The sequence below is a fragment of the Triturus cristatus genome, chromosome 2_1, assembly GCF_964204655.1.
Source record: "Triturus cristatus chromosome 2_1, aTriCri1.1, whole genome shotgun sequence".
Classification (NCBI taxonomy): domain Eukaryota; kingdom Metazoa; phylum Chordata; class Amphibia; order Caudata; family Salamandridae; genus Triturus; species Triturus cristatus.
In genome coordinates, this window is record NC_140581.1 from 1,156,268,785 (window position 1) to 1,156,295,943 (window position 27,159).

The window sequence follows — 27,159 nt, forward strand, 5'->3', positions numbered from 1 at the left end:
TCTGGATACATCTCCAGACCTTGGTATGCTTTCTCCCCTACCATTGTTAGAGGAGGGAGCCTCCTATGCTGTGGTGTTGCGTAGGGCGGCTGAGGCCTTGGACCTTGAGCTACCTACGGTGGCAGTCAGGACTAACCTCCTGACTCAGGTGCTTTAACCAGCAGCAGCCTCTTCGGAGCCCCTGCTGCTGTTCAGTGAGGCCCTCACAGACATCCTTATGGGCACCTGGTCCAAGCCCACCACAGGGGTTCCTGTGGATAGGATGATTGCCCAACACCACCGCCCGGCCTTGGGCGACCCCACTTTCTTCTCCCAACATCTACCCCTGAGAGCTTGGTGCTCCAAGCCTCAACGTCCAAAGGAGTGTTCCCTACTGCTCCGCCAGATAGGGAATCCAAGAAGCAGGATCATTTTGGGAAGATGTTTTCTTCCTCCAGCTTAGGACTGTGGTCGGTGAACACTGCATGTCTCTTGGGCCGTTACACCCACTCTGTGTGGGACACGGTTGCGCAGGTGCTGCCACAGTGCCCGGAGGAGACCCGGGCCGTACTCTCCTGTGCGGTTGCTGACGGGAGGGACGCAACAAAGTTTTCCATGCGCTGTGGGCTGGACACTGCCGACTCGCTAGGCAGAACGATTTCAACGTCTGTAGCCCTGAGATGCTACGCCTGGCTGAGGTCCACTGGCTTCTCGGACGATGTCTAATCGACTCTCTTGGCCATTCCCTTTGATGGCCGTTGCTTGTTTGGCGACAAGGCGGACAATGTTATTGAGCGCTTCAAGGATTCTAGGGCTATGGCCAGATCCTTGGGCCTCGCTACCACCTCTCGCCCCTCCGAAGTCTGCTTTTCACCTTTTCGAGGCTACAGAAGGGGTGCCCCAACACGTTCAGCCAAGAGTCACAGGCCAGCGCAAGTTGTGCAGCCTCTGGGGCCAGGGACGTGAGACCCACCGCGTGGGTCTGAGGGCCAGCGGGTGGGCCAATCCACCAGTGTCCCCTCTGCAGCAGCCTCCAAACCTTCCTAGTCTGACCTTTCAGGGCCACCAGTTGCCAGTGGGCGGCAGGATCCGCATTCACCTCCACCACAGGCACAACATCATGTCGGATAGGTGGGTTTTGCAGATAGTCAGAAGGGACTACCCCTCCCTCCCTGCCACCTACACTCCATTGCATGTCAGAGGATCACTTGGACCTTCTCCGTCAGGAAGTTGCGACTCTTTTATCCAAGGGAGCCATCGAGCTGGTCCCTGTGCCACAAGTAGGTTGTGGCTGCTACGCCCACTACTTTCTGGTGCCCAAGAAGGACAAAGGCCTGCGTCCTATCTTAGACCTCAGGGACGTCAACCGCTTCTTCTGTAAGGACAAGTTAAAAATGTTGACATTGGTTCAGGTCCTGACTGCCCTCAACCCTGGAGACTGAATGGTGGCGTTGGACTTGCAGGACGCTTATTTTTACATCTCCGTCCTACCGGCCCACAGGCATTATCCACGGTTCACGGTAGGCCATGAGCATTTTGAGTTGACCGTGCTTTCCTTTGGCCTTACCAGTGTCCTTCGGGTGTTCACGAAAGTGATGGTGGTGGTCGCAGCTCATCTGCACAGATCAGGGGTTCCAGTATTTCCCTATCTTGTCGACTGGTTGTTAAAGGCGTGCCCACCTCCAGACTACGGGGGACCCTCCTGCATTCGCTCTGCACACCAGGGTTCGGTCAACGGCAGATGCCTCTCCCTACCCCCAACCAGAATTCACAGTGGTGACGGATGCGTCATTCATGGGACGGGGCGGCCACATGGGAGAGGCGGAGATCCCCGAGGCCTCTGTCCTCTGACGCAGTCCGGTCTCCACAGCAACCTTCTGGAGCTCCGGACAATTCGTCTAGCTCTGAAGGAATTCCTCCTCCTGTCAAAGGAAGAGTAGTGCAGGTGTTCACAGACAACACTTCCGCCATGTGGTATTGCAACAAACAAGGCGGAATGGGGTCATGGACCCTCTGTCAGGAGGCCCTTCGTCTCTGGAATTGGCTGGAACATCAGGGTGTGTCTTTGATGGTTCAACAACTGGCAGGTTCCCTGAACGCTAAGGCAGATGAACTCCGCCGCCGGTGCTTGATGGATCACGAATGGCGTCTTCACTCAGAGGTGGTACACGGTCTCTTACAGCAGTGGGGAGAGCCTTGGTTATATCTATTTGCCACCGAAGAGAACACGCTATGTCAGCAGTTCTGGGCACTGAAATTTCCAAGGCAGCACTCGCTAGGCAACGGTTTTCGTCGCAAGTGGAGTTGCGGTCTTCTATACGCCTATACCACTTCTGCCCAGAGTGCTGAAGGTCAAGCGCGACCGGGCCCAAGTAATTCTGGTATCCTAAGCTTGGCCATCGATCCTCTGAGACTACCCCTTTGGGAGGATCTTCTGTCGCAGCAGCAGGGGACGGTCCTCCACCCGAACCTGTCCAGCCTTCACCTCCTTGTGTGGGGATTGAGCGGCGACAGTTGACTGCTTTCGGCCTTTCTCCCGAAGTCTGTAACGTTATCTTGGCAGCCAGGTGTCCCTCCACCAAAACGATATACGCCTGTAGATGGAACAAATTTGTGTCATGGTGCACAGCAAAGTCTGTGGATCCGCTTTCTGCCCCTCTTCATTCTTTCTTCAGCCCAGCAGGGCTCTGCTCTGGGCACTCTTAAAGGCTATTTCTGCCATTTTGGCCTTCCTTCGCCGTATCCAAAACGTGCGCTTTCATTTTATATGGATTGCACAAAACAATTCTGGGAGGATGGTTGGGCGTGCAAAAATGAACCATCTCTCGATGGGTCGTTCTTTGCATTAAAATTTGATATTCCTTGGTGAAAAAGGAACATCCAGTAGGGTTGCGTGCCCGTTCCACCAGGGCGACGACCGCCACTACTGCTTTGGGATGTGGAGTCCCCCATCATGACATCTGCAAGGCAGCAACGTGGGCTTCTTTACACACATTCACTAAAAATGACTGCCTGGGCAGCCAAGTCCTGAGACTGCTTCTTTGGGCGCTCCTTTCTTCAGGACTTCCTGGTGTGAACTTGGTTCGCAGACCCACCTCCGGGGTTGGTATTGCTGGGGTATCTATTCTAAGGTAAGGAATCCATACCTAATAGTCTCTTCCAGATGAACATGTTACTAACCTTCGGTAACGATATATCTGTAAGACGTATATTCGTTATGGATTCCTTACCGCCCCAACCATCATCCCCGACTGTACCCGACAGTACCCTACCAGATGAAAATCAGCTGACCCGGTTTAAACCGAGTCTCACTGATTTTCATAGTTGTTGCTCCACTTGATGGAGCCAAAGCATTAGAAACCATTGGCCTGCCTGTGGTGTCAGGGGAAAACACTGCCTCTGCAAATGGGGAACCGAGGTGTGAACGGCCCAAGGGCCAGAGCAACACCAGGCCCTCTGCCTGGCTCACGTGAGGGGGGGAGAGGATCTGTTGTGGTCTGTCGTCTGTCTTACTGCGGCCGCACCCGAGTACTTCACTGGTCTTTCAAAAGACCATTTACTTAACAAGGGTTTCTTAATAAAGGAGTGGGCGATGGGGGACGGGCACCAGAGAAAGAGGCGGCACGCTCAAGTTTCTTGCTTGTTAGGTCTTGCCTCGCACAAACCTCCAGGCACCTACCACAATCCCGCTAGTCTATTACTGCCTTCCTTGATGGCATTGAACCCTGACGTGTGTGGCCCTCACTGCACCGAATACACATGCACAGTTTAGTCTATGCTGCAAGAGTGTTCAGTAAATACGTAAATGGTCACCTAGAAGTGCCTTTGGTTTTGCTCTGTGCATACCGTGGCCACGCCGCCATAGCGGGAACTACACTGCTGCATTGCTTTTGCTGTTTTGACAGCTCATGTCACACTGTGTGGGAGTCGGGGACTTTTCCCGAGTTCCGGCAGATGTATTTCTTAGTCTTTGGCACTGTTTTTCGTTTTCATTATTGCTGTGTTTCCTTTTACCTACTCAGACAACTGGGTCAGGTGCTCGTGCGGGGAAGACCCTGAGTAAGTGGAGCCGCGCCAGACAGTGACTCACGGCCCGCGTTTGATGCAATGAAAACAATATGCAAGCCCTTCCAATAAAGCTGTTCAGGGTGCTAATGAAAACTAATGGCATTTGTCCAGGGCAGGTCTCTTGTGCCTTCGAGGTATGTGCAGTACTTCTGTTTCCAAAAGCAAGGTCTCTCCAGTCTAAAGGTCGGAACATTTTTAAAGATGAATGTCTGTTAATATTTTACTATGAACGGTTCTTTAAAATAGCCTTTGACAGCAGAACCATGTAATTCTTGGTGGTCCCCGTGTTTCATAAATCCTAGATCGACTGATATTTGTGAGGAGGTATCAGTCTTTTTAAGGCCCCTATTGTCTGTTATAGAGATATTTTTGGGTTGGCGTGAGCAGGCACTGTACAGCGCCATGAGGTACTCCAATCTCCCATATGTGCACTGCTTGCTTGTTGAAAACCAGAACTCCTCAGGTTAAAAAAGAAAAAAAAAGACTTTCCTGTTCACGGGCAGCCAGACGTAAATTGACCCAGTGATAAGAACTTGAAGTCTATGGCTCAATTTCCAGATCTGTTTAACATTGAGATTATCTAGCTGCAGTGTTGTACCTGATTTGGAGCTTTAAAGGGTTGAGTCCTTGCTTTTATACACCGGAGAACACTAGCCCAAAAGGCACTGTTTTGAACCCATTAAAGCTCTGTGCATGAGGTCCATTTGTTGACAGACGTGCCTCGCATCTCTCCATCTTGGTTCATCAGTTTGCTGAACCTTTAGTTTGCTGGTCAATTATGCTGGTAATAGTCGGTGTCAGAGCTCCTTGAGGTTATCTTATTGTGTGCAGCCATTACTTAACGAGCTTATTTCCACCCAGTGACTTCCTTTTATTGGCATGCTGTATGTATCCGCGTGTCATATGGATTGTCTTAATAGAATTAAGAAAAGCTTACATAAGGGCCAATGGTGTTTACGCCACTCGTTTTGGGGATATGTTTTGACACCTATTTACTTTATGCTCTTTTATTTCCAAGAACTGGGTGACCATGTGCCATCTCCTGCTGATACGATGACATAGTGCACGTTTGCTGCTTAACTTAATAATGCTGGACAGGAAAGGTCAGTCATGTAAGATGGTTGCCTTGTCGGAATTGCCTTTGTAAGGGGTTCGCTGTAAAACTGTTTGTCTAAAATCATACATCGTGGCTAGCAGCGTGCAGCCCGATACCTGAAGCAGTCCTGGATTCTACATTTTCCCTGCTTAGGATATTTACTTCTATCCATCTGAGGAAACGTTTGCTGGGGAAATTTCGTGCCACACATGACTTTAACCGATTGCTGTCACTGAAATGCCAGCAGCGCAACATACTCGATGTGTCAAAGTTTTTATTATGATTTTATTTTTTACTTGCGTGAAAGCACATTCAGGGGAAAATCGCAATTAATTTTTGACTAATGAAGTGTCCTAAAGGGTGTTGGTAGCAAATAGCACTATTCCAACCATTACACGTCAGCTTTTAACTTTACTTGTGCTTCATAGAGCATTTGTGGGCTCGTTACAGTTGCACCTATTGTAATACCGCGCTAGCTAAGTTCCCTTGGTAGATTACTTCAATTGATGTGGTTCATAATATGGTCCACTGACTACTTGAGCCATCAATCAGTATAGCCAGACAGTGAAGGGCTATAACATTCCAACCACCAAGGATGCAGTGTTGCACAATAAAAATGAAAACGGGGCACAATACTCCTATCAACTGGCTTATTCCATTCTAGAGTCAGAAATTAGATGTACAAGCGCTCATTCTGTCAAGCATGGATTATCATAATAGTCTCTATCTTGGCATTTCAAATGCTGGGCTGTCCAAAATTCAGGTAGTACATAATTCAATCGTCCAGTTAATACTTGGTTTGAGGAGACAGGAGCATGTGTCTGTTTTCATTCATAGATTACATTGGCTTCCAACTGAGCAGGATCTCATTTGAGTCTGCCATGTTTCTTATGCAATCCATGGAAGAGAGCCCCTTTCCCAACAAACTTTCACCTGTAGCAACCCATTTGCCGACTGTGAGAAGGTGGCCTGATATATGCTGTCCACTAGTTCTAGTGGGCACCTTGTATCAGTTCAAACAACCCCTTATGGTGAATTGGTTAAAGACAACCTTTATTGAAAGATATCCTAGTGGTAACTATGGAGAGCAGCCTTCAGGCTAAGTCTTGAAGGGATGTAAAGCAGCTTGTTTTACCAGTCTATAATCTCTTGGATGATCAAATGAAAGGACAACCACACCAGGTATATATTCAAAATGTATGTATTTAGGATAAAACACAACCCTCTAGTCTCTTTATGAGACTGGAGTTCGAAGTACTTAATTTACAAGTTAGCAAACAACAGTAATAGCACAAATACACGGTTGGGCCCTAGGGGCGTACCAAACCATATACCAAAAAAGTGGTATAAGAACCACGACTGAACTAGACACAAGGCCTAGAGCCTGTAGAATCACTGGGACCCCAAGGGACCACCCAAGGTAGTGACACAGGGGACCCACGGGGACTGTGTGCAGTGTGTAAACACAACCGCGGGCTCCCGTTAGCTTCTATGGTCAATGTTGCGGTTGGAAATTTAAAGATTAGGGACACTTAGAATCGAGTCAGGACCAAGCCCTTTTGGACTTAGGAAGTTCTAGGGCTAGCACCCACGGGAGCACCGGAGTACTCTAGATACCTCACCCAGGGAAGCCGGGTGCATAGGTGTCTTTTGGTGTCGGGTCGCGTCGTCGATTACAATGGAAGCTGGCGAAGAACTGCTGCTGCCGTGAAGAGAAGTGTCCGAAGAGATCCAAGCCTGGATCTAGGATGGAAGGAACCTGAAAGCAGAGGGGACAGAGTCTGGGTCAATAGCCAGTGACCGAGGGCAGGATGGACCAATGCCCACAGATGTCGGGTGCTTCAGGTGAGTTGATGGGTGTCTTGACTCTTCAGCCACGAGGTCCAGGAGGTGTCGACTAAGTCCACGAGCTGCTTTCGAGCTGTCCCATGAAGTCTGTCGAGTGCTGCCGTGACGGCAACCAGATTGGACCCAACAAGCCTTGGCAACGACAAGTCACTGGAAATCAGAGAAAGGATTGCGGTGCAGACCAGCAAGGTCTGAGGGACTCACCTAGCGAGGGTAAGTCGGGGCACGTCTGGAGCAACCAGGAAAGCCCAATTAGAAGAGGAGTTGCCTTTGTGGGGACCTATTAGCCAACGGGCTAGCGATCACGAAGGAGCCTCGAGCGGTCGTACTTGAAACTGGACCACGGGTCACTCGTGGAGTGGATGCCAACAATCTTCGGTGCAGGAGGTGCTCAAGGCTGGGGCTACCCAGAGCCTAAAACACAATTTCGAGGAAGTCCCAGAAGATGGTGCTGCTGCAAAAGTTCACGGTGTCCAGGGGTCACAGTTCTACGTCACCCACAACAGCCACGGGCCTCAGCTTTGCTGTGGACTCAGGGTAGCCTCGGGGAAGTCTGGAAATCCACCTCTGGTGATGCAAAGACTTCGGCGTCGGGCGGGAGCTTCAGCGATGCAGACCGGTCAGTTGCTTCTTTGGTGCCTGCCAAGCAGGGGAGTCACTCCTTGACCCCGAGGGAGATTTCGAGATAGAAAGTCGAAGGTCCAGGATATATGTTGCAGAGTTTCGTCCAGGGTAATCTAAAGTCGCAAGGACTGGGTTCCCATACTTATACTAAGTTTGGGGGTTGGACATACTCTAGGGACCCACCTATGGGAGGGTTTGGAAAGAGGGGTGGTTACACCCATTTCCTTTGTCCATTTTCGCGCCCGAGCAGGGGCAGGTAGCCACTGCAACCGGTTTGAACTGGACTATTCACAGGGACACCAAGTGTGCCCCCAGTGCAGGACTTCAAAGCACCAGAGAGTGGTCCCGCCCAGCCCCAATACACATCTGCCTGTCTGGGGAGGTGGTTACACCTCCCTGGGACAGGAAACCTATTGTCCAGGCCTCCCCTGCAGGAGTTTCGGTCAGCAGCAGGAGGCCAGACCCGTGTCTGTGGCAGAGGCATCCATTTTGTGATGCCAGGGCTGTAGAAATCCTACCGGGTTAGACCAGTGTGAACATGTCTCTCCCTCTAGAAGGGTGGAATGCTACCCCCGCCGCCAGAACTGGCGGGGGCGTAGTATTCCAAAGCGTTTGACACCAAACACAACATGTTTCCGTGCAGCCATCCCAAAGTTAGCATTTACCGCAAGGTTATAATGCACTTAAGAGTATATGGTCAGGCTGCACCACAAACAGTATCACAGGAGATACTCCGAACGCTGCAGAGGGGCTCTGCTCATGCAGGGGCACCCTCTCACATAAAAACCAAGTACTCTGCCTTCAGGATTGTTAAGGCCTGCCATAGGAGTGACTTGTAGGTTTTATATGTGTGTGTAATGGTAGTGATATAGGTAGCCTATACCACTGTAAGGGGTGGAAGCACACCCTTACCCAGGCTGCAGTAGCAGACCTGTGCTGCCATTTTGGAGTGCTTCCCAAGGGTGCATAATACATGCTTCAGCCCCTGGTAGGCCTCTGAGGTACCTATGCCCTAGGTACATAGTATACCGTATACTAGGGGCTTATAAGGCACTCCAGAATCCAATTAGATATGTACCTAATGTACATGCAAACCATTTTATAGAGGAAGCAGCTAGGCTGTGGTCCTGATTAGCAGGGCCACAGCCAGACTAAGGTCGAAAAACAGTGAAACACCAGCAAAAAGTGGGGGTACCCATGTGAAGCAGATCCTACTCTCCTACTCCCACCCGCTCATAATCTTGTGCTCCTCAAAGTTAAGAAATCCAAAATGGGAGGTCAAGCTGCCAGCTGTTTAACAGCTGGAAAGATGAATGCTTTCATCCATGGCAAATAAGAGAAATCCTGCACCTTTTCTTTTAGAGGTCCTGAAATCTTTTACAAATAATATGGTGAAGTTGAGTGTGCAATGTTTTAGGCCGCACAGAGATGCTCTTTTTGTCAGCCTCTCTTTTCTACTAACGCGGGTTTGCTTCACGCCCCCTCTTTCTCCACAACACGTGGCCTCCTCCTGGCCTTCTAACGCCACAGCGCGGGTTTGCTTCACTCCCCTTCTTCCTCCACACCACGGGGCCTCCTCCTGGCCTTCTATTAGTTAGATTGCTCCTTATTTTAAACACTTGTAGCCTATGCTGTCTCTCTCCCATAAACACCATGTCAGTCAAGTATATTTATTGAACGCACATATCACCGAGGGTCTCGCGGCGCTAGCGTACGACTCCAGAACCTGCTGAGGGAAAGATGGGATTTTACTAATGATCAAACAACCATTTTTTTTAATTCTCTGTGAAATTGATTATGCTCTGTGATAGAGAGTAGATGGGATGGAAGTTTGTTCCAGAAGTGGGGGCAAGAAAGGAAAAAGCTCTCCCGCCATTTTTTGCGGTACGCGCTCTGAATGAAGTAAGAAAGGATTTAGTGCTAGATCTAAGCATCCTCGTTGGCCTGTACCAGCCAAGTTTTTTTGCCAAATAGCTGGGTCCTCTTCCGTGCATAGGTTTATGTACTAGACAGAGGATTTTGAAACAAGTATGTTTCCTTATGGGAAGCCAATAGAGGTGTTTCAGGCTAGGGGATATATTCATTCTACTAGCGGTCGCCAGTATATAGTTAGGACCGTGTTTCCATAGGAAATCCGCAACATTCTATTTGGAATAACTTTGGCGCCGGTTGACGAATCCTCGCAAATTTTTCAAAACTAATGGGACGCTACGCTCCACTCCTACTCTGAAAGTCTCGGGGGGATTCGTCAAGCGGGGGCTGAGAAAAAAGGGGGGTCCCAAAACGTGTTTTCCCCATGCATTTTCCCATAGGACCTCTAGTCCGAGCTACAGCCCGAACGGCTGAACAGAATTACTTGAAATTGGGCAGAGAGGTAGTCCTCAGGTCAGGGATGTGCCTTTTGCAGGTCTGGTGTAAATCTGTTCAGTAGGTCCTGAGAAAATAGCATTTAAATCAATATATATATCTGTAAGCGCGCTCCGTGCGCTTACGGTAAGCTTACCGTACGCGTACGGTGCCGTGCGCGAGCTCAATTCTGATTGGTGGTTACATGACTGTAAACATTCGAATCGGTCGAAATCAGAAAGTATCGGCCGCCATTTTCTGTCTCTCGCACTGAAAAACAAAGGTTGATAACATGAAAAGGGGGCAACGAAGAGAGTTGCAGACCCCCTAGCGTTCGTCAGGGGGTTCACGAAGGACCAAAAAGTATGAAAAATAAATGTAATAATTTAAAAAAAAAATCGCGGAGTGCGCGTAAGGTACAAAAAAAATAAAAGAAAAAGAAAAAAATAACAATCACATTTAATATATAAATCTAAGGACCCCCAAGGGAGAAAAAAACAATTGATATTTTGTAAAAAATGGCGAGGCGTGCACGGTACGAAATGCGCAACGTTGGGCGCTCGGGCGCGAAGTGCACCGACCGCCCACAGCGCGCGCACGGTGCGCAAAGCGCACCGTGCGCGCAAAAATTAAAAATAAATACATAACTTAGCATTTAAAAAAACGTACAAATTCACTGAAAAAACCATAGGTTTTACACACGTTATAGTTAGGAATTAGCATTTAAAAAACCTTGCAAATTCACTTAAAAAAACCATAGGTTTCACACAAGTTATAGTTAGCTGTACATTTCACTCGTAAAAAACCAATGAAATTCCACGTTATAGTTAGATCAGGTAACTATAACTTGCGCGACCGCAATGCACAATGTGTCATTTCAGATGTCCTCATTGATGTCATAAGTGATGTAATATGTGACGTCATCAGCAGTGCATTGCGTGCGGGGGCGCGAGTTATAGTTACCTGATCTAACTATAACGTGGAAGTTCATTGGTTTTTTACGAGTGAAATGTACAGCTAACTAGAACTTGTGTGAAACCTATGGTTTTTTAAGTGAATTTGCAAGGTTTTTTAAATGCTAATTCGTAACTATAACGTGTGTGAAACCTATGGTTTTTTCAGTGAATATATATATATATATATATATATATATATATATATATATATATATATATATATATATATATATATATATATATATATATATATATATATATATATATATATATATATATATATATATATATATATATATATATATATATATATATATATATATATATATATATATATATATATATATATATATATATATATACTCTCTTGCTCTGAACGATCTGTTGCCTATATAAAATCTGCTCAATACTGCGATCTACTCTGATTCAAATATGTGAATCTATGAAAGTTCCAATACATGAATAAGAAAAAAGGTTACTTGTAATTGTAAATCTCCAGTATTGGAATCTTTAATAAATTTACGTGACCCACCTCCCTCCCCAGTGAAGCTCATCTTTATTTCCTATCAGTTCATTACTAGATTTGCACACTACGTTTTGAAAATCTGAGGCACTGCAGCTTCACTCAGGAAGGTTTAACAGAGTGGTGTCACCTGATTGGTTGACTCTTTAAGTTTAGTCCTTTTTTAAATAATAACTGATATGTAAGGGCCTAAGGCCTCTTTGTTCAGTGTCTATTGTTACATTACTATTGTAAGGTACTGGGGACTCCCATCTTGACGAAGGGGAATGATTGAAACATGTGAATCTATGTAAGATTCCAATACTGGAGAACTACAGTTACAGGTAAGTAACTTACTTTCTTTTCACATATATAACAAAGCAGTGATGTTTCAAAATTGAACATGGATCTCCCCACCTACCCACTCTCTAAACACAGATAATCTCACACCCTATGTCTTTAGTAATGTCGCTCACTGTTGAAGAATTGTAATTCCCATTGATAAAACCAATCTCTCCCTCCCACCGCACATGTCCTCACCCCAAAGGTTGTATCTGGACTCCAGTTTGATCTCAATGCCTGTTGAGTTTGTAGGCAAAACCGGGCCGGGAAATCCGATTGAAAAGGATCCCTCTGTGGCCTCCACCTAGTCTCAAATAACTCGTCACGCAAGTCGTATGATCATTTCCATCAATTCGTTTATCATTTCTCGACCAGGTAGAGATGTGTGGTGCTTTTAGTTTCTTCCAGTGTGTAGCTTATTCTTGTTTTGCAGCCAGGAGCATAAATGAGATAAATGTCCACACGTATACTTTGAGGCCCTTTGAGTGTGAAGGGCAAAGTACCTGGATTGGGATCAGGGCTCTGTAGGAATATGAAACCATCTTAAACTTTATATAACTCAACACTTCCTTCAAATATAGTTCAAACTCAGGGCACGACCACTTCACCTGTTTTCATCTCCTCTATACCACAGATCCTCAAGCACATCTTATCACTATGTGGTAACATTCGTTTGAGTTTACTTAGGCGTGGTACCAATTAAACATAATTTTGTACAATGGATCTAGTGCCGGACGCTAGGATTCATCTTCTGGATATCAGCCCACAGGCTTTCCCATTCTTTTGATGTGTTTCACCAATGCCCTCTCCCATTTTTGCATGTAGCGTCATTTATGATGAGTGCTTGTAAGAATGGAGTATATAGATGACAGCAGGCCTTTGGAGGACTCCTAATGTGTTGAAAGTTTTTCGAAGATAGAGAGATCCCTGGTGCCTGCTGATTTATTCCTGGGAGCTTACACTCTGTGTCGAAACTGAAAGTACCTTTGCCTGATAGCATTTTCTATAAAGATATAAGGCTCTTGTAATGTATTTGGCAATCCTTTTTGAAATATGTTTTTCTCTACTGCAAACGGGGTGCCTGAGCAGTCGTCAGCTCTCCTAGCCCTATTTCTCCTTGCTTAGGTGGGAACAAATATAATGAAGCTGTTCGGACTTGCATTACAATTTGTTAATCGAATGCATTTTAAGTCCGCTAATGCAATGAAAGCAGAGGATGTAGAATTGTATGCGTGTGCATTAGTCTGAGGGTATGGTGGTAGCCTCAAATCATGATTAGATTAAAATGTTAAAGAGCCTGCTGCAGAGCTTTGCAGCTAACAGTGCCATGGTTTTTAAATTTGTTACATAGCACAGTGGAGTATATTCCCTCATCCTGATCAGACAGTGGTGTTTCTTGCTTGTGCCTTGTCTAAGGCTTTGGGTTTTTGTGTGTTTATTTTATATAATCGCACCTTCCTCAAGACGAGTTATACATATGCCATCCCTCCTTAGCCTTGCCGCCATGCCTTGCCCAAGGCATGGTAGTAAGGCTCAGTTAGAGTGGTGTGTAGCACCCCTGCGCCTTGTTCAAGGGCAGATGGGGTGTAGACCCTCTTACCCCATGCCAACTTGAGGCTTGCTCAATGGCAGGTTGCTATGTTTCCCTGCCCTCTGCCTTGCTTAAGGGTGGATGTTGTGGTATCTAGTCAAAATCTTGCCTTTCCCTTGCCCAAGAGCGTGGTCTATTTTTTATTTACTCACCATCTCCTTCACAGTGGTGGGGTTGGAGTGTTGCCCCCTCTCCTTCTCCAAGGACATGGGGGTATTTAAGATCTAACCCAGGGAGGCATATTTGTTCTCCACGCTTTGCTGAATGCCTCGGGGTGATGGGCATTATCAGCTTTTTGGCCCCACTTTGCAGAAGGATAAAGGAGTAAATTTTTCCCCCCTAAACCTTAGCCTTACCCAAAGACGTTGAGGGTATGTAGGCCCGAAGCTGCGCTCAAGAGCAGGGAAGGTGTATATTTCTACATCCTGTTGCATCCAAAAGTGGGTATATTTCTGTCCACCTGCTTGAACAAGGTGTGGAAGGGGGGCATATTCCTACCCCATCTTCTGTAAGGGTGGGAAGTTATACCCTTCTAATATTCTGTAAGTTCATGAAAGGCACTGGTTAATGGACAGATTGATGGCTCTTTTCCCAGTCCTCCTTGCCCACGAGTGAGAGGGCAACATTTCCTTTTTTGTGGCAACTACCAGCTGTACTGATGTTTCCTTTTTATTTCCAAAGACTCCACCAGAGGAGATATAAGCTGTCTGTGGCCAAATAAATGCTGTGGATTATGGTGGGATGGAGCAATTCGCATATGACCTCTGCCATTTTGCTGTTGAGATCAATGCACAGTGACAGTTGTGAGCCGCCTCAGTCCTCTGTATGTGGCCTTTGCAGGAGTTTACCATTGAGCACTATGCTGAGGAGCTCACACCTTGCGGTAGGGTATGGTGGAGTACTGCTGCTTTGCCCTTGCATTATGCACAGTGGTAAAGTAGGGCACATGGTTAAGTCTGGGCAGAGATGCTCCTATGATGGCAACAAAGTGGTACAGGCAAGGGGGTAGCTGGCCATTGACTGTGTAGTACGTGGTTGGCCACATGAGAGGTGTAGGGTACAGGGCTTGCTGCAGGTCATGGCTTTCTGGCAACACCCACTGAGCACAGCCGGTCGCCATAGGCAGTGAGAGTAGACCCAAGATGGGTTGGTTGAAGGGTTGCACTGCAGGCCAGGCCATTCAAGGCTACAGGTGAAGGCTGTGCACAGATGAGGTTGCCCCCAAGTCTCACATAGCATTGGGCATCGTGGAAAATATAGAAATGAGAGCTAGCTGTATTATGAGTCCATATCGATAACTCCATATGGTACTTCTTGAAAATTATTATAGTAAATGTGTTTTAACAACGTGTAGCTATAAAGTCTGCACTGGTTTGGTGCCCTGACACATGACACCTCCATACTAGTCGCAAAAGATCAAGAAGTGTATCAAGATTCCACCTTCTTTGTCTGGGCGCTTCAGACCTCCAAGTATGCACATTCTTGGTGAAATTAATTTAGGATGTCCTTAATAATGGGCATATCCAGCAATATGTTTGAGTTTTTGACTTTGTTGTTGCTACAGGAGAATTACTCTCAGTTGGTTTAGTGTAACACACTTCACCAGTATCTTTAATTTGAAAATATTCTGCAAGAAAAAAAACAGGATCAGTAGTACTTATGTAATTTGGAAACTATAAACACAGGATCTAAAAACGTACATGCAAGAGAAACCTCGTGCCAGCAATTTAGCACCATAACACACACGAGAGAGCTTATTTGATTAGTAAAGGACTTCCATTGATGTAAATGGATTAGATCCCCAGAAGTAACGCTACGTGGATTGCACCTAGCACTCCCATTGGTGATTCTTTCAACATAGGTGCACAAATGCGCCTACTGTGTTCATATCGTGCTAGAGTTAGTAAAACAATCGCACGAGAGCTGTGTTGACATGCCTGATACAAACATATTAGTTACAAATCTGTTATCTATGCTTGCTCAGTGGTTAGTGTTCATTGTCCTGTTCTAGGGCAATAATGACCTATAGAAACTCAACATAAGTTCAAACGTTGGCTTATCTGTCAAAAATGTGCATGAACCTAGCATGTCCAGTTCTAGTATTTAATCCCATTTGAGAAGGCTTAGGCTACCTCCTGCAGCTAATATTTGCTTACGAGATAGTATTTGTCTTGTTCAAAAAGGCGCATCCGGAGAGGTCATTCACATTGTTCACCAAAAACGATCATATATTCAAATAGGTCATATAATCAAAAAATGAGTGATACATTGGTCTTTTAAACCAATTTCCCTGACCTAAAGTATCTTTTTTAATAATTGTGTTTTCATACAATTAGTATCTTAAGAATAAATTGTATAGGAGCTCGTTGTACATTTATTCATGTTTTTGACGTGTGTACCTGTTTAAGAAGTATATAACTTTATTAATGTGTTCTGGTCTGCAACCTTGCGTTTATTTTGTGCAATCTTATAAGCTTAAAGGTCATTTGAGGAAGTACCCTTTGAACAGTTACAAATCATGCCAACGATTGCAAACTTGGCTTTTTTTTTTTTAACCCATGTACTCTCACTGTTTCCGTTAAAAGGACAGAAAGAAGACCAATGATTCCACCTCAAGTTCCAAAAGATCGGAATACTCAACTCTCAAAGAAGCCGGGTGAAAGTCCAAACAGTATGTATTAACCTGAGGGAAATAAACTTTAATTTTACATTCTTTAGGTAGTTTTTTTTTTTATGTAATCATTTTGAAGTTATTTAACAACATTAAACGAAAGACATGATTTGCAGCAAACGACAATGTCTGTATCTTCCTTGCAATGTAATCAGTACACATCTTTCGAAACTTTGGTGCTGAGAAGTACATCACAGGAGGTGAGAGTTGAATTACAGTTGAACAAGCATTTGCAATGCAATAGGTCACGTATTTACGCGATTTTGAGCTATTGACTTTGCAAATGACACTGCCTTTTATTTTTGTTTTCGTTTTTAAAACATAAATAAAAGGCATTGTGATTCACAATGCCAGTAGCTTAAGCTTGCGTAAATGTGAGACCTATTGCATTACAAATGCTTGTTTTATTTCTAATTGCTCTTGAACACGGAGGGACCTGGCACACTTAAATCCTGGAGCGCAAGCTATATCTTGTGGAGGTATGGCTCAAAACCATACTGCAGGGGGTGACCTTACTCTAGTGAGAGTCGTACCTAAGTAGGCAGTCAGCAAAATGCCCACTGGCACATTAACCCTTTAAGGTATTTTGATTTAAAACTGTGACTGTAGGCAAAAGACACATCTCTTCAGCAAGTGCATTAGACGCCATAATTATCTTATTATTAATATTACCAATGTATTATTAGCTGGAATTCGTGGAAAAAAAGATTTTTGGACGGGAGCAGGGCAGCAAACATTGTCGTAGCAGTTCAGTAATTAAGCCAGCCCTGTTTGTCTGCCTTCTCTTTAATATCCCGCAGGCTTGGCTGCTTCTGTCTTCCTGTTTTGCAAACATTACTGTATGCTTGTTTAAAATGTGTATGATGCCCTGAGGAGTCTTCCCAGCATACAGGGACCCAGCAGGTATATCTTTCCCGTGCTAATTAAAATGCACCCGTTTAGCTTTTCCTGAGCACTTCGGTTATGCTCAGATGGGGCAGCACCCTACTTGGAGAAGGAGAGGGAAACAGCTCTCAACTTTTTGTGGAAATACCTAATCCCCAGACTTGGCCGTACTAACCAGACATTGTGTGATTTCAAATACTGTGTGTATTTTTGCTGCTCTGTTATGTTTTTGGATGTGTGTGCCTCACACATTCCTTTAATGGTGCTCGCAGGGTGTGGTGGCGCATAGCAGGCTGGCTTGACATGCATTGTAGGCGTTGGATTTTTGTCCTTGAACAGTTGTAAACATCAGAAAGTTTTGGAAAGAAACAGACCAAATGAAGACATTCCATAACAAGCATTGTCAATGCCAATTGATCTGACTTTTAAAGGGAAGTGCCTCTGCAGTCAGCAAAGGGCTTAGGCATTCAAAAAGTCATCAAACATACACTCTGCCACTCAGCACTCATGCTTTCATTCATCCACTCACTGACTCATTCGTGCATTCAATCATTTATACAACCGCAGTATACTCTCACACAATCATATGCAAGATAAAAGAATAAACTTGGGGAGGGAGAGGGAAACCTCTCAACTTTTTGTGGAAATACCTAATCCCTAGGCCGGGCTGTACTAACCACACCGTGTGATTTGTGGGGAGCTGCGCCGTCACCCGAGCTCAGACATGTTATACTTTTCCCAGGCATTACAGAATAAAACAGCATAATGCTCATAACAATCCAAGGCTGAGCGTGACACAAACTCTGACTTGCAGAGAATTCTCATTAGTACGGAAATGAAGTCTCAAGAGACATGCCAGAAAATGGAACCTTTTTGCTGTTCAGGAGCTGTTGATTTATTATTTTCACATTGTACCCTGATCGTCACAGATAAGCTCATCGATGGCTGCACGTTTCATGTGAATTTTTATGGGCATCCAGTAACGGTCGCCTGCATGAAATATACAGCTACGCCTAAAGCAAGTAACGAAGGAGAAACAGCAGCGAGTAAGGTAGATTGTCGGCCTATGGGTCTGATTCAGGGGTCGTGGGCATCTAGGAGGGGGCTTGCATATAACATTACAAAATAAATACTTGCCGAACCCTCGCCCCACTCCGGATGTCTTTTGGCCACTGGGCATTACTGTAAGTTTGAGATATTGGCGTTGCACATAATAATGCAACGCCAATAGCTCTTACTTCAGTAAAATAAAACCTACTGCATTGCATAGGGTGTCTGGGCGCTTGTTTTCAGAGACCGCAATGGAGCACAGTGTTTATAATGTGCTGCATTGAGCAGGATATCGGTGGGTGGGGGGCTTTTATACAAGTAAACATAGATGGGCTGCTGTAAGGATAATTAAGGACAATAGCAGTTAAAGTGAAAGCGTGATACAAAAATAAACACGTGGCTGCCTTTGCCAAAGCTGAATATAAAGGCGCCGCGCTGATAATGTATGCAGGGTGGTGGCGGCGGCAGGGAAGTGCACGTAACAAAAGATGCGCACAACAGGTAGGAAGGAGAAAGTGTTTTCAGAAATAAAGTAATTAATAACATATAATTTAGAGCGCATAGCGCTGCAGCCGCTATTGTCCCCATCAGTGTACATTTAAATAAAAATAGTGCTCACCCACCAGATAAAGCCCACCGTGTAACGCCACAAGTAAATGATCCAGTCAGGATGGGCCGTCCAGAAAGGAGACAGGGCGTTAACAAAGAGGCCTCATTTTCAATCGGAGGCCAGCGTTTAGCATAAACGATGACTCCATCCAATCAAAAAGATGGGCGTGGCTTCAACTCCACTACAGAAATTTTATCGATTACAGGACGCCTCGCAGAGCGAGGAGCGCATGCACGCTCTAACGCTAGGCGAGGCCTAAAAATGAGCTTCCAGTTTAAAGAAGCAATATATCTGTTCAATACGGTGCCCATCTGGTGCCCCTTTTAACCCTCGCCCAGGGAATCCGGTGTTCCCCCTGCAGTCCATCTGTGAAACTCCTACTCCCCCTCCTCCCCGTTAGCTGTCCACGTTCCCCTTGACCATTGAACTACTTGGATAGACGTTCCATCAACATCGTTTGATGGTCGTCCTCAGAGCCCATGAATTGATCAATTATATCGTGCCACATAATGAGGTCCTGATTCACATTTCAAACGACCTCACCAGATGGATCCTCCTTAGTTCGGCCACAGCCCATTTACACAGGTCTGTTCTCCAGGAAGAATGTGGGGTGTAGCAGAGGATAGCCAGTGGTTGGCTAGCCTTCTCTTTGCAAGAAATAGCCCCAGGATCGCAAGACTATACCACATTTTGGCACTGCTTTGATGGGTGTATTAACACCAATAAGCACTACTTAATGGTCGCTTCCAGTGATGACACCGTCACCCCCTTGAGTCTCTACACCCCTGTGGTCCATCAGGGAACCAATCTGTTGCAGGACCACTCAATTTGCACAAAGAATGCAGCTTTCTTTGGGTAGTTAAAGCCATATAATATGTTTTACCATTCTTCTTTAGAAGTCAAACACATGAATTTTGGAGATGCTCTGAGCAGCCGCATTCCACAGCATCCATATAAAACATTGTTTTCCTATTTTCCACAGGTGGCTAATACTGATGGATGAAGTACTTTAAATTACAGTTTCATCCGGGGACAAGGTTTACCAAAGGGTGCAACAATTGACCATATCTTCTTTGCGCCACTCTTGCTACCTCTTCATTACCGGTCAGGTTAGCACTAGTAACGGGAAGTAAAGTGGGTACGGAAGAGGCATCACTGTTGACCTGACCTGTCCCATTAGAAGCATTTAGGCTGCTGAAGAGCTAAGGGTAAGATTATGAACAGAAAATGTATCTTTTGTTACTCTGCCCACCATCAACAGCCTCCTTCTGATAGCTGCTAAAGGTCAAATTCACTAAGTGAGAAAAGACGCTAGGGGGGCTGTTTCTTTCTCTTTCGTGTCTGGATGAATGCAAATTATCACCAAACAAACCAGTATCAGTGAGTTATTGCGCCATGAGTAGGTCACCCACCTTTCTTGATCTCCAGGACTCCCATGCTTCAGGTAAACAAGAAAATAAGTATCCTACTGTTAAGGACTCGTTTCCTTCTATTGCACCTGTGTCAGTGTCGACAACGCTGGATTTTTGGGGGGAGAAATGTGAAGTTATCCATCTCTATCAACCTCTGTATTGTAACTGCGCTGAATTCATTCTTGCATTATGGGTCTTATTCTGGTGCATCTGAAAGAAACACGTTAGTTAGATTCCTCACCTTAGAATATCCCCAGGCGTCAGACTGGATCCGGAAGATTTTTCGTCAGCAATACCCCTTGCGCGACGCTAGGCGCCGTCTGCGGCTCCGCGTCCGTCGTCGGCGTCGTGCGCCAGAATGACGTCGTCGGAGTACTTAGACGCCGCCCTCACGCGCTGACGTCAGTTCTTCTTTTTTTCCGCACCAGTAAGCGCAGATCCGGGAGAGCTACCCCTTTAGTCAATTTTTGACTAACTTTTTTGACTCTTTTTGGTCAATTCTCGACTCTGGTGCCGGTAGGATGCCTGGTTTCATGGCCTGCGACGACTGTCACCGACTGATGTCGGTGACCGATCATCACCGCCGGTGCCTGTACTGCTTGGGCCTCGACCACGACGCGGCGTCGTGCTCCGACTGTATGGCCCTGACCTCGAAAGCTAGGCGGGAGCGGTCCCGCAAGCTTCTCGAGCTTCGCAACTCGGCTCCGCGTCGCTCTCGATCCTGGTCCAGGAGGAGGTCCAGGATCGGTCGCGGAGCCGCACTCGAAATCGTCACTCGTCTGGCTCGAAGTCTTCGGGTAAGTCGAGGCACTCCAAGAAGTCCAAGAGGCGACACCGCTCTTCGGACTCCCCTCGCCGGTCGCGCGACTCGGCCGAGGGTCCGGGTGGTTCCACCCCCGCGGCTCCGCGCAAGTCCCCATACCCGACGGTCCCTGGGACTGACGCGACGCCGGCGGAGGTCAGTGCCTTCCTCTCGGTCGGGGCCCCCCGTCGACGCCGGTCGACCTCGTTACGCCTCCTCCGCCGGCGCCGACACCGATACCACCCCCGACGCCGGCTCCGGTCGACGTCGATCCCCGGTTCAGCCCCTGTCTGGTCGCGGCGCCGCCCGACGCCGCTAGAGACACATATTGTCTATCGACCGGCTCCGATCATTCCTCCTGTTTACCAGGAATCGGATGACGGGGGTGACTGGGAGGGGTCTGATGACCCTATGGCCCTTCAGAGCCAACTTGCTCAGGACTGGGCAGATGAACTGGGGGAGGCCAGTGGGTTGGATACCTCACCAGACACTGGATTCATCTCTCCTCCGACTGTGGCTTCGGAGGAGGGTGCAGCCTTTTCTGTGGTGCTGCGCAAGGCAGCCGAAGCCCTTGGGCTCGAGCTGCCTGCCGTGGCTGTGAGGACTAACATCCTCACTGAGGTGCTTCAGTCTGCCGCATGCTCCACTGAGCCTCTGCTGCCATTCAATGAGGCCCTCACTGACGTTCTGCAGGGCACCTGGTCCAAGCCCTCCACAGTCCCTCCTGTGGATAGGAACGTTGCCAGGCGCCACCGCCCTGCTCCGGGCGACCCCAGTTTTCTGTCCCAACACTCCACCCCGAGAGTCTGATTATCCAGGCCTCTACCTCCCAATCCTCCTTCCCGTCCGCTCCTCCGGACCGGGATTCCAAGAGACTGGAACAGTTTGGTAAGAAGCTGTTCTCTTCGCTCAGTTTGGGCCTGCGGCCTTTGAACACCGCCTGTCTCTTGGACCGTTATTCCCACTCTCTGTGGGATGCGGTGGAGGACGTGCTGCCACTGTGCCCGGAGGAGGCCCGGGCGCGGCTTTCCTCGGCCCAGGCCGATGGGAGAGATGCAGCGTGCCATGCAATCCGATGTGGGCTTGACACTACGGACTCGCTGGGTAGGGCGATTTCTACCACGGTGGCGCTTCGAAGTCACGCCTGGCTGCGGTCCACGTCCTTTTCAGGGGATGTCCTGAGCACCCTCATGGACATGCCTTTTGATGGCGCTCGCCTTTTTGGTGACAAAGCGGACAGTGCGCTGGCTCGCTTCAAGGACTCCCGGGCTACGGCCACGTCCTTGGGCCTCTTGGCCCCGCGGCCAAAAAACTTCCGCTTTTCGCTCCTTTCGTGGCCAAGGAAGGGGCTCCTCCTCACGTCCGCCTAGCCACCGGCCGCAGAACCAACCTGCACGCGGTCGCGGACGTGGTTTCCGCCGAGGCAGTACTGGAGGACGACGCAGTCAGTCCACATCCACCCCGGCAGCATCCGCCTCAAAGCCTTCCTAGTCCGAGCTTTCAGGCCCATTCCACGCCAGTGGGCGGCAGAGTTCGCCATCACCTGCTCCACTGGCGGTCCATCACATCGGACAGGTGGGTGCTGCAAATCGTCCGAAGGGGCACTCCCTCCCCTTCGAGACGACCCCTCCAGCCATGCCACCGCAGCACCACCGTATCTCGGGGGATCATTTGAATCTTCTCCACGAGGAAGTTTCGGCCCTCTTGGCCAAGGGGGCCGTCGAGCGCGTTCCGAGCCCAGAAGTAGGTCGTGGTTGTTATTCCCACTACTTTCTGGTTCCCAAGAAGGGCAAAGGGGGCCTACGCCCTATCTTGGACCTCCGGAACGTCAATGCCTTCCTCCGGAAGGAACGGTTCAAAATGTTAACTTTGGCTCAGGTTCTAGCTGCCCTCGACCCTGGAGACTGGATGGTAGCGTTGGACTTGCAGGACGCATATTTCCACATCCCTGTCCTGCCGGCCCACCGGCGTTACCTGCGGTTCACGGTGGGTCAGGAGTACTTTGTTTACTGTGCTCCCCTTCGGCCTTACCAGTGCCCCTCGGGTGTTCACGAAAGTGATGGCGGTGGTCGCAGCTCATCTGCGCAGATCAGGGGTTCCAGTCTTCCCCTATCTCGACGACTGGTTGTTGAAGGCGGGCTCGCCCCAGACAGTCGTCTCCCACCTCCAGACTACGGCGGATCTCCTGCATTTGCTGGGGTTTTCCATCAACGTGCCGAAGTCACACCTGAGTCCCTCTCAGAAGCTCCTTTTCATCGGAGCGGTTCTCGATTCGGCGCAGTTCCGGGTTCATCCACCGGAACAGCGGGTCCGGGATATACAGGCCCTGATTCCCATCTTTCGGCCTCTATCCTGGGTTTCGGTCAGGCTAGTGTTGCGGCTTCTGGGGCTGATGGCCTCCTGCATCCTACTAGTGCCTCACGCCAGGCGGCGCATGCGGGCTCTGCAGTGGGACCTGAAGTTTCAGTGGGCCCAGCATCACGGCAACCTGTCCGACCATGTCTTGATCTCGGAGGGCACTGCACAGCAGTTGCAGTGGTGGCTCACGGACCGCGATTGGGTCACGGGCAAGAGCCTCTCCCTACCCCTACCGGAGCATGTCGTAGTGACGGATGCGTCCCTCCTGGGATGGGGTGGCCATATGGGAGAGGCGGAGATCAGAGGCCTCTGGTCTCCGGCGGAGTCTCGCCTCCACATCAACTTGTTCGAGCTGAGGGGGGCGCTAGGTGGTGCTGGACCGTCATGGCCGCGCTTTAGTGAGGCTCTCGCCAGCCGGGCGACAATAAACCCTGCAACTACATCCTACAGGCCAGTTACCGATATTTAATCGATACCGATGGACAGCTGAAGGTCGCGGGTCCACTCGGTGCAAGTTTCGAGTCTGTGGGCGCCTTGACGGTGCAGATATTATCCGTCGCGGATGGGGCAGCGAGAGGAGCGGACCTTCGGAGCGGAGGCTCCCAACAATGCGAGACCGGGGATTCATCGGGCCCTGCGGGCCGCGAGGGAGTCGTGGACTGTGGCTGGCGCGACGGACGCTCTGCTGGACGGCCACAGTGGGCCTGGACGTCCCCTTCCCTGCATCGCGACTGCCGGTGCCTACCTGCGGTGCCGGGCGTGCTGGGAACGTGGAGAGGACCTTGCTGCATCGAGGCTGCAGACGTGGTGCGTGTAGGTGCCCTGCCCGCCCGACCGGACCGCACTGAGGCAGGGGGGGCGCGCTTCTGAGCCCGGGGGCCGCGGAGGTGCCGTGGCCGGGGGCACCGGGAGCTGCCTCGAGGGGGGGCTGTCAGCGGAGCCCCTCCGCTGGCGTTGAGGAGTGGCAGCGGCCCTTGCCCGACGGACGTCTCTTCTGGTCTGGACCCCGTGGCCTACGGAGCGGAGGTGCGCGGCCCTGTACTTGCGGGGGTTGAGGAGGTGCTGTGGCTGCACAGAGCGCCTTGAGGCCAAGCTGACCTGCAGGCTCCCGGCGTCTAGAGGGGTCTGCTCGTCTGGCGAGCTGGTATTGGCACTGCGGAGTGTGGCAGGCCCCTCGACTTGGTGCTCACGCAGTCGCCTACAATATTGAACTTATCTGGCGGACTAACTTTCTGAGACCTAGGCTCTCGTCTGAAGCAGCCATGGGCAAAGCGGACGCAAAACAAGCGACTCTACAATTCAACCCCCCAAAAAAGAAAACGCGAGCGCTGCCTGCGGAGAGTGGCGACTTGGGTCCCAGCGAGGAGGAGGAAGTGGACTGGAAGGCTATCCTTCTCGGCATGCAGAAGAGCTTAACGTCCATTGACACCAAAATCGACAACATGAACACACGCCTGGAGGCGGTGGTGCATCGGCTGGACCAACACGGAGAGCGCCTGAAAGAGGCGGAGGGGCGAATATCGGAGCTGGAGGATGGCGCAGTGGCTGGTGCAACTAAGTTGACGCAGATGGACCGGCTGCTCAAGGTCATTGCCGACAAAAATGAAGATTTAGAGGCACGCTCCCGACGGAACAACGTTCGCCTGATTGGCCTTGCGGAGTCCAGCGGTGGGGGCCGTATGGAGGATTTCATTGAGCGGCTGCTGATCGATAAATTTGGAAGGGACTCTTTCTCGCCGCAACTGGTGGTGGAGCGAGCCCACCGCTCCTTGGGGCCTCGTCCAGTTCCTGGGGCCCCGCCACGCCCTGTTTTCATCAAATTTCTGAATTACAGGGATCGGGACACCGTATTGCGCCTGGCCAGGGAGAAACAACCGATCCTACATGAAAACGTCACCATTTCATTCTACCCGGATTTTACCCAGGCAGTGCAAGATGCCCGTCGAAAGTTTACAGGAGTAAAGAAGAAATTACAGCAACGAGACATTCCTTACTCCATGCAATATCCAGCCAAGCTCAAGGTTACACATCATGGCAAGCCCCTTTTCTTTGGCAATCCGCAACAGGTGGAGGACTTTCTGAAGGAACAGCCTTCTGCGGCCCCTCGGCGACGCGGTCCTGTAACGGGATCGGGCTCCAGCTCTCCGACGTCTGCACCAGACTGATGAGTACCGCTGTTCTGGTTTATGTTTTGTCTCTTTACCCCTTCATGTATCTTTCCTTCTTCCTTGGCACTGTCGGCTCCCCCCTCGCTCTTGATTCTTCTCTTTGAGTGACCTGTACTTTGACTGGGGAGCTTGGGGGGATCATGTTTTTGGGAGGGACCGTTTCCGTTGGCCCACGGTAGGACTACATTTACCTTTCGCCCTCTCACTAAGATGTAAGGGATGAACAGTCATTACGGTTTGGGGCCCTGTATATGCTATCGCCTACTGTTAACAGGGTACTGGTCTGGACATTGACGACTGGATTCGCCCTGGCACTCCCCCCCTGTCCCACCTGAACTCCTCCCCCACTGGGGTGATGGTGTGGTGGGTGAAAAAAAGGGATTGGGAAGGGCAGGTCCGGCACACCGGCGAGTCCCCTATAGGGTATACCCCACTTTTGCGTATATGTTTGTTGTAAAGGTTGGGAGGGGGTCTGAATTCCGGCAGGATTGGGCTGCAGTGGTGGGAGGGGGTGGGATGGGGGTTGGGGATGCTCGACATGATTGGGATGTTGAAGTGGGCGAGGGGGTGGGAGTTCCAGGGACTGTTTTGGGGTTGTTGTTGGTTTTCAGCATGAACACGGCGAACATACTTGTTGAAATAGCACACTGTGCCACCCTTTTTCGACCAATACATCTATGGCCCTGCTACCAGTTGCACCTCTTAACCCATAATTCATTTCTCGGCACACATGACCCGCACCACACGCACTGAGCTAGGGGGGGGAGGACTGCTCACTGCTATCACCTGGAATGTTCGTGGCCTGGGGGATCCCAGGAAACGCAGGCGAATCTTGGGTGCCTTAGACAGGTTGCATGCTCAGGTTATATTTCTTCAGGAGACTCACATGGACCCTCTTCGCAATGCCACCTTTGCTGCCAGATGGGCTGCCCATTCACTTCATGCGCCTTACTCGTCTTATGCAAGAGGCGTTACTATCCTAGTTAAAAGGGGAGTTCCCTACGTTCCCATAGGCACCGCCACGGATCGCGAGGGTCGTTATTGCATAGCGTGGGGTAGGATAGGGGTCGAGACCTTCACCCTTGCCTGCTCTTATGGCCCCAATTGCGATAATCCGAGCAGTTTCATTGCTCTCTGGAACAAGGTCAGAGAAGTGGGATCCACACACCTCATCTGGGGGGGAGATTTCAACGCTGTTTTAGACCCCGCTTTGGATAGGTCGAACCCTTCTATGCACCACTACACTAATACACACAGATACCTAAGGGACATATGCGACACCCATGAGATCGTGGATACCTGGCGACACTTACACCTGACTTCTATGGAAGGCACGCACTGGAATCATGCACATGCCACTTGGGCCAGACTAGATTACATTATGGTGGATAGGGCCCTATCCCCCTCCTTGGTGGAGGTGCGACATCTGGGCCGTACATACTCCGATCACTCCCCAGTACTGGCCGAGTTCCGACTACCCGACATCATGGGCAGACCTCAGACTTGGAGACTCCAACCCACCATCATACTTGATGAACTATTTCGAACCGAATTGGGTCAAGAGCTAGAAGATTTCCTATCCCGTAACAGGGGAACGGTGGACCGGGTGGCCACTCTCTGGGAGGCGCTAAAGGTCACAATACGGGGCTTCTGCATTTCTAAGAGCTCCGGGGTACTACGGACCTTGCGAGATACATTGCGCAAACTGGAAACTACACTCCACACTCTAGAACATAGCCCAGACTACACCACCAATACAGATGCGCAGGCAAAGTACCGCAAAACGCTATCGGACTACATGTCCACCGCTGAAAGAGAGGTAAATTTCCGGGGCAAGTACTTCAAAGCTCG

At 49.1% G+C, this 27,159-nt stretch overlaps 1 protein-coding gene across 1 annotated transcript in view; it reads left to right on the forward strand.

Moving 5' to 3' along the window:
* TDRD7 (tudor domain containing 7) overlaps window positions 1–27,159 on the forward strand; it is a 991,711-nt gene that overhangs the window by 221,705 nt on the left and 742,847 nt on the right. The window contains exon 5 of the mRNA XM_085636595.1: window positions 15,938–16,023. Within this exon, the coding sequence (XP_085492721.1) occupies window positions 15,938–16,023 (86 nt within the window). The remainder of the gene's footprint in view (window positions 1–15,937; window positions 16,024–27,159) is intronic.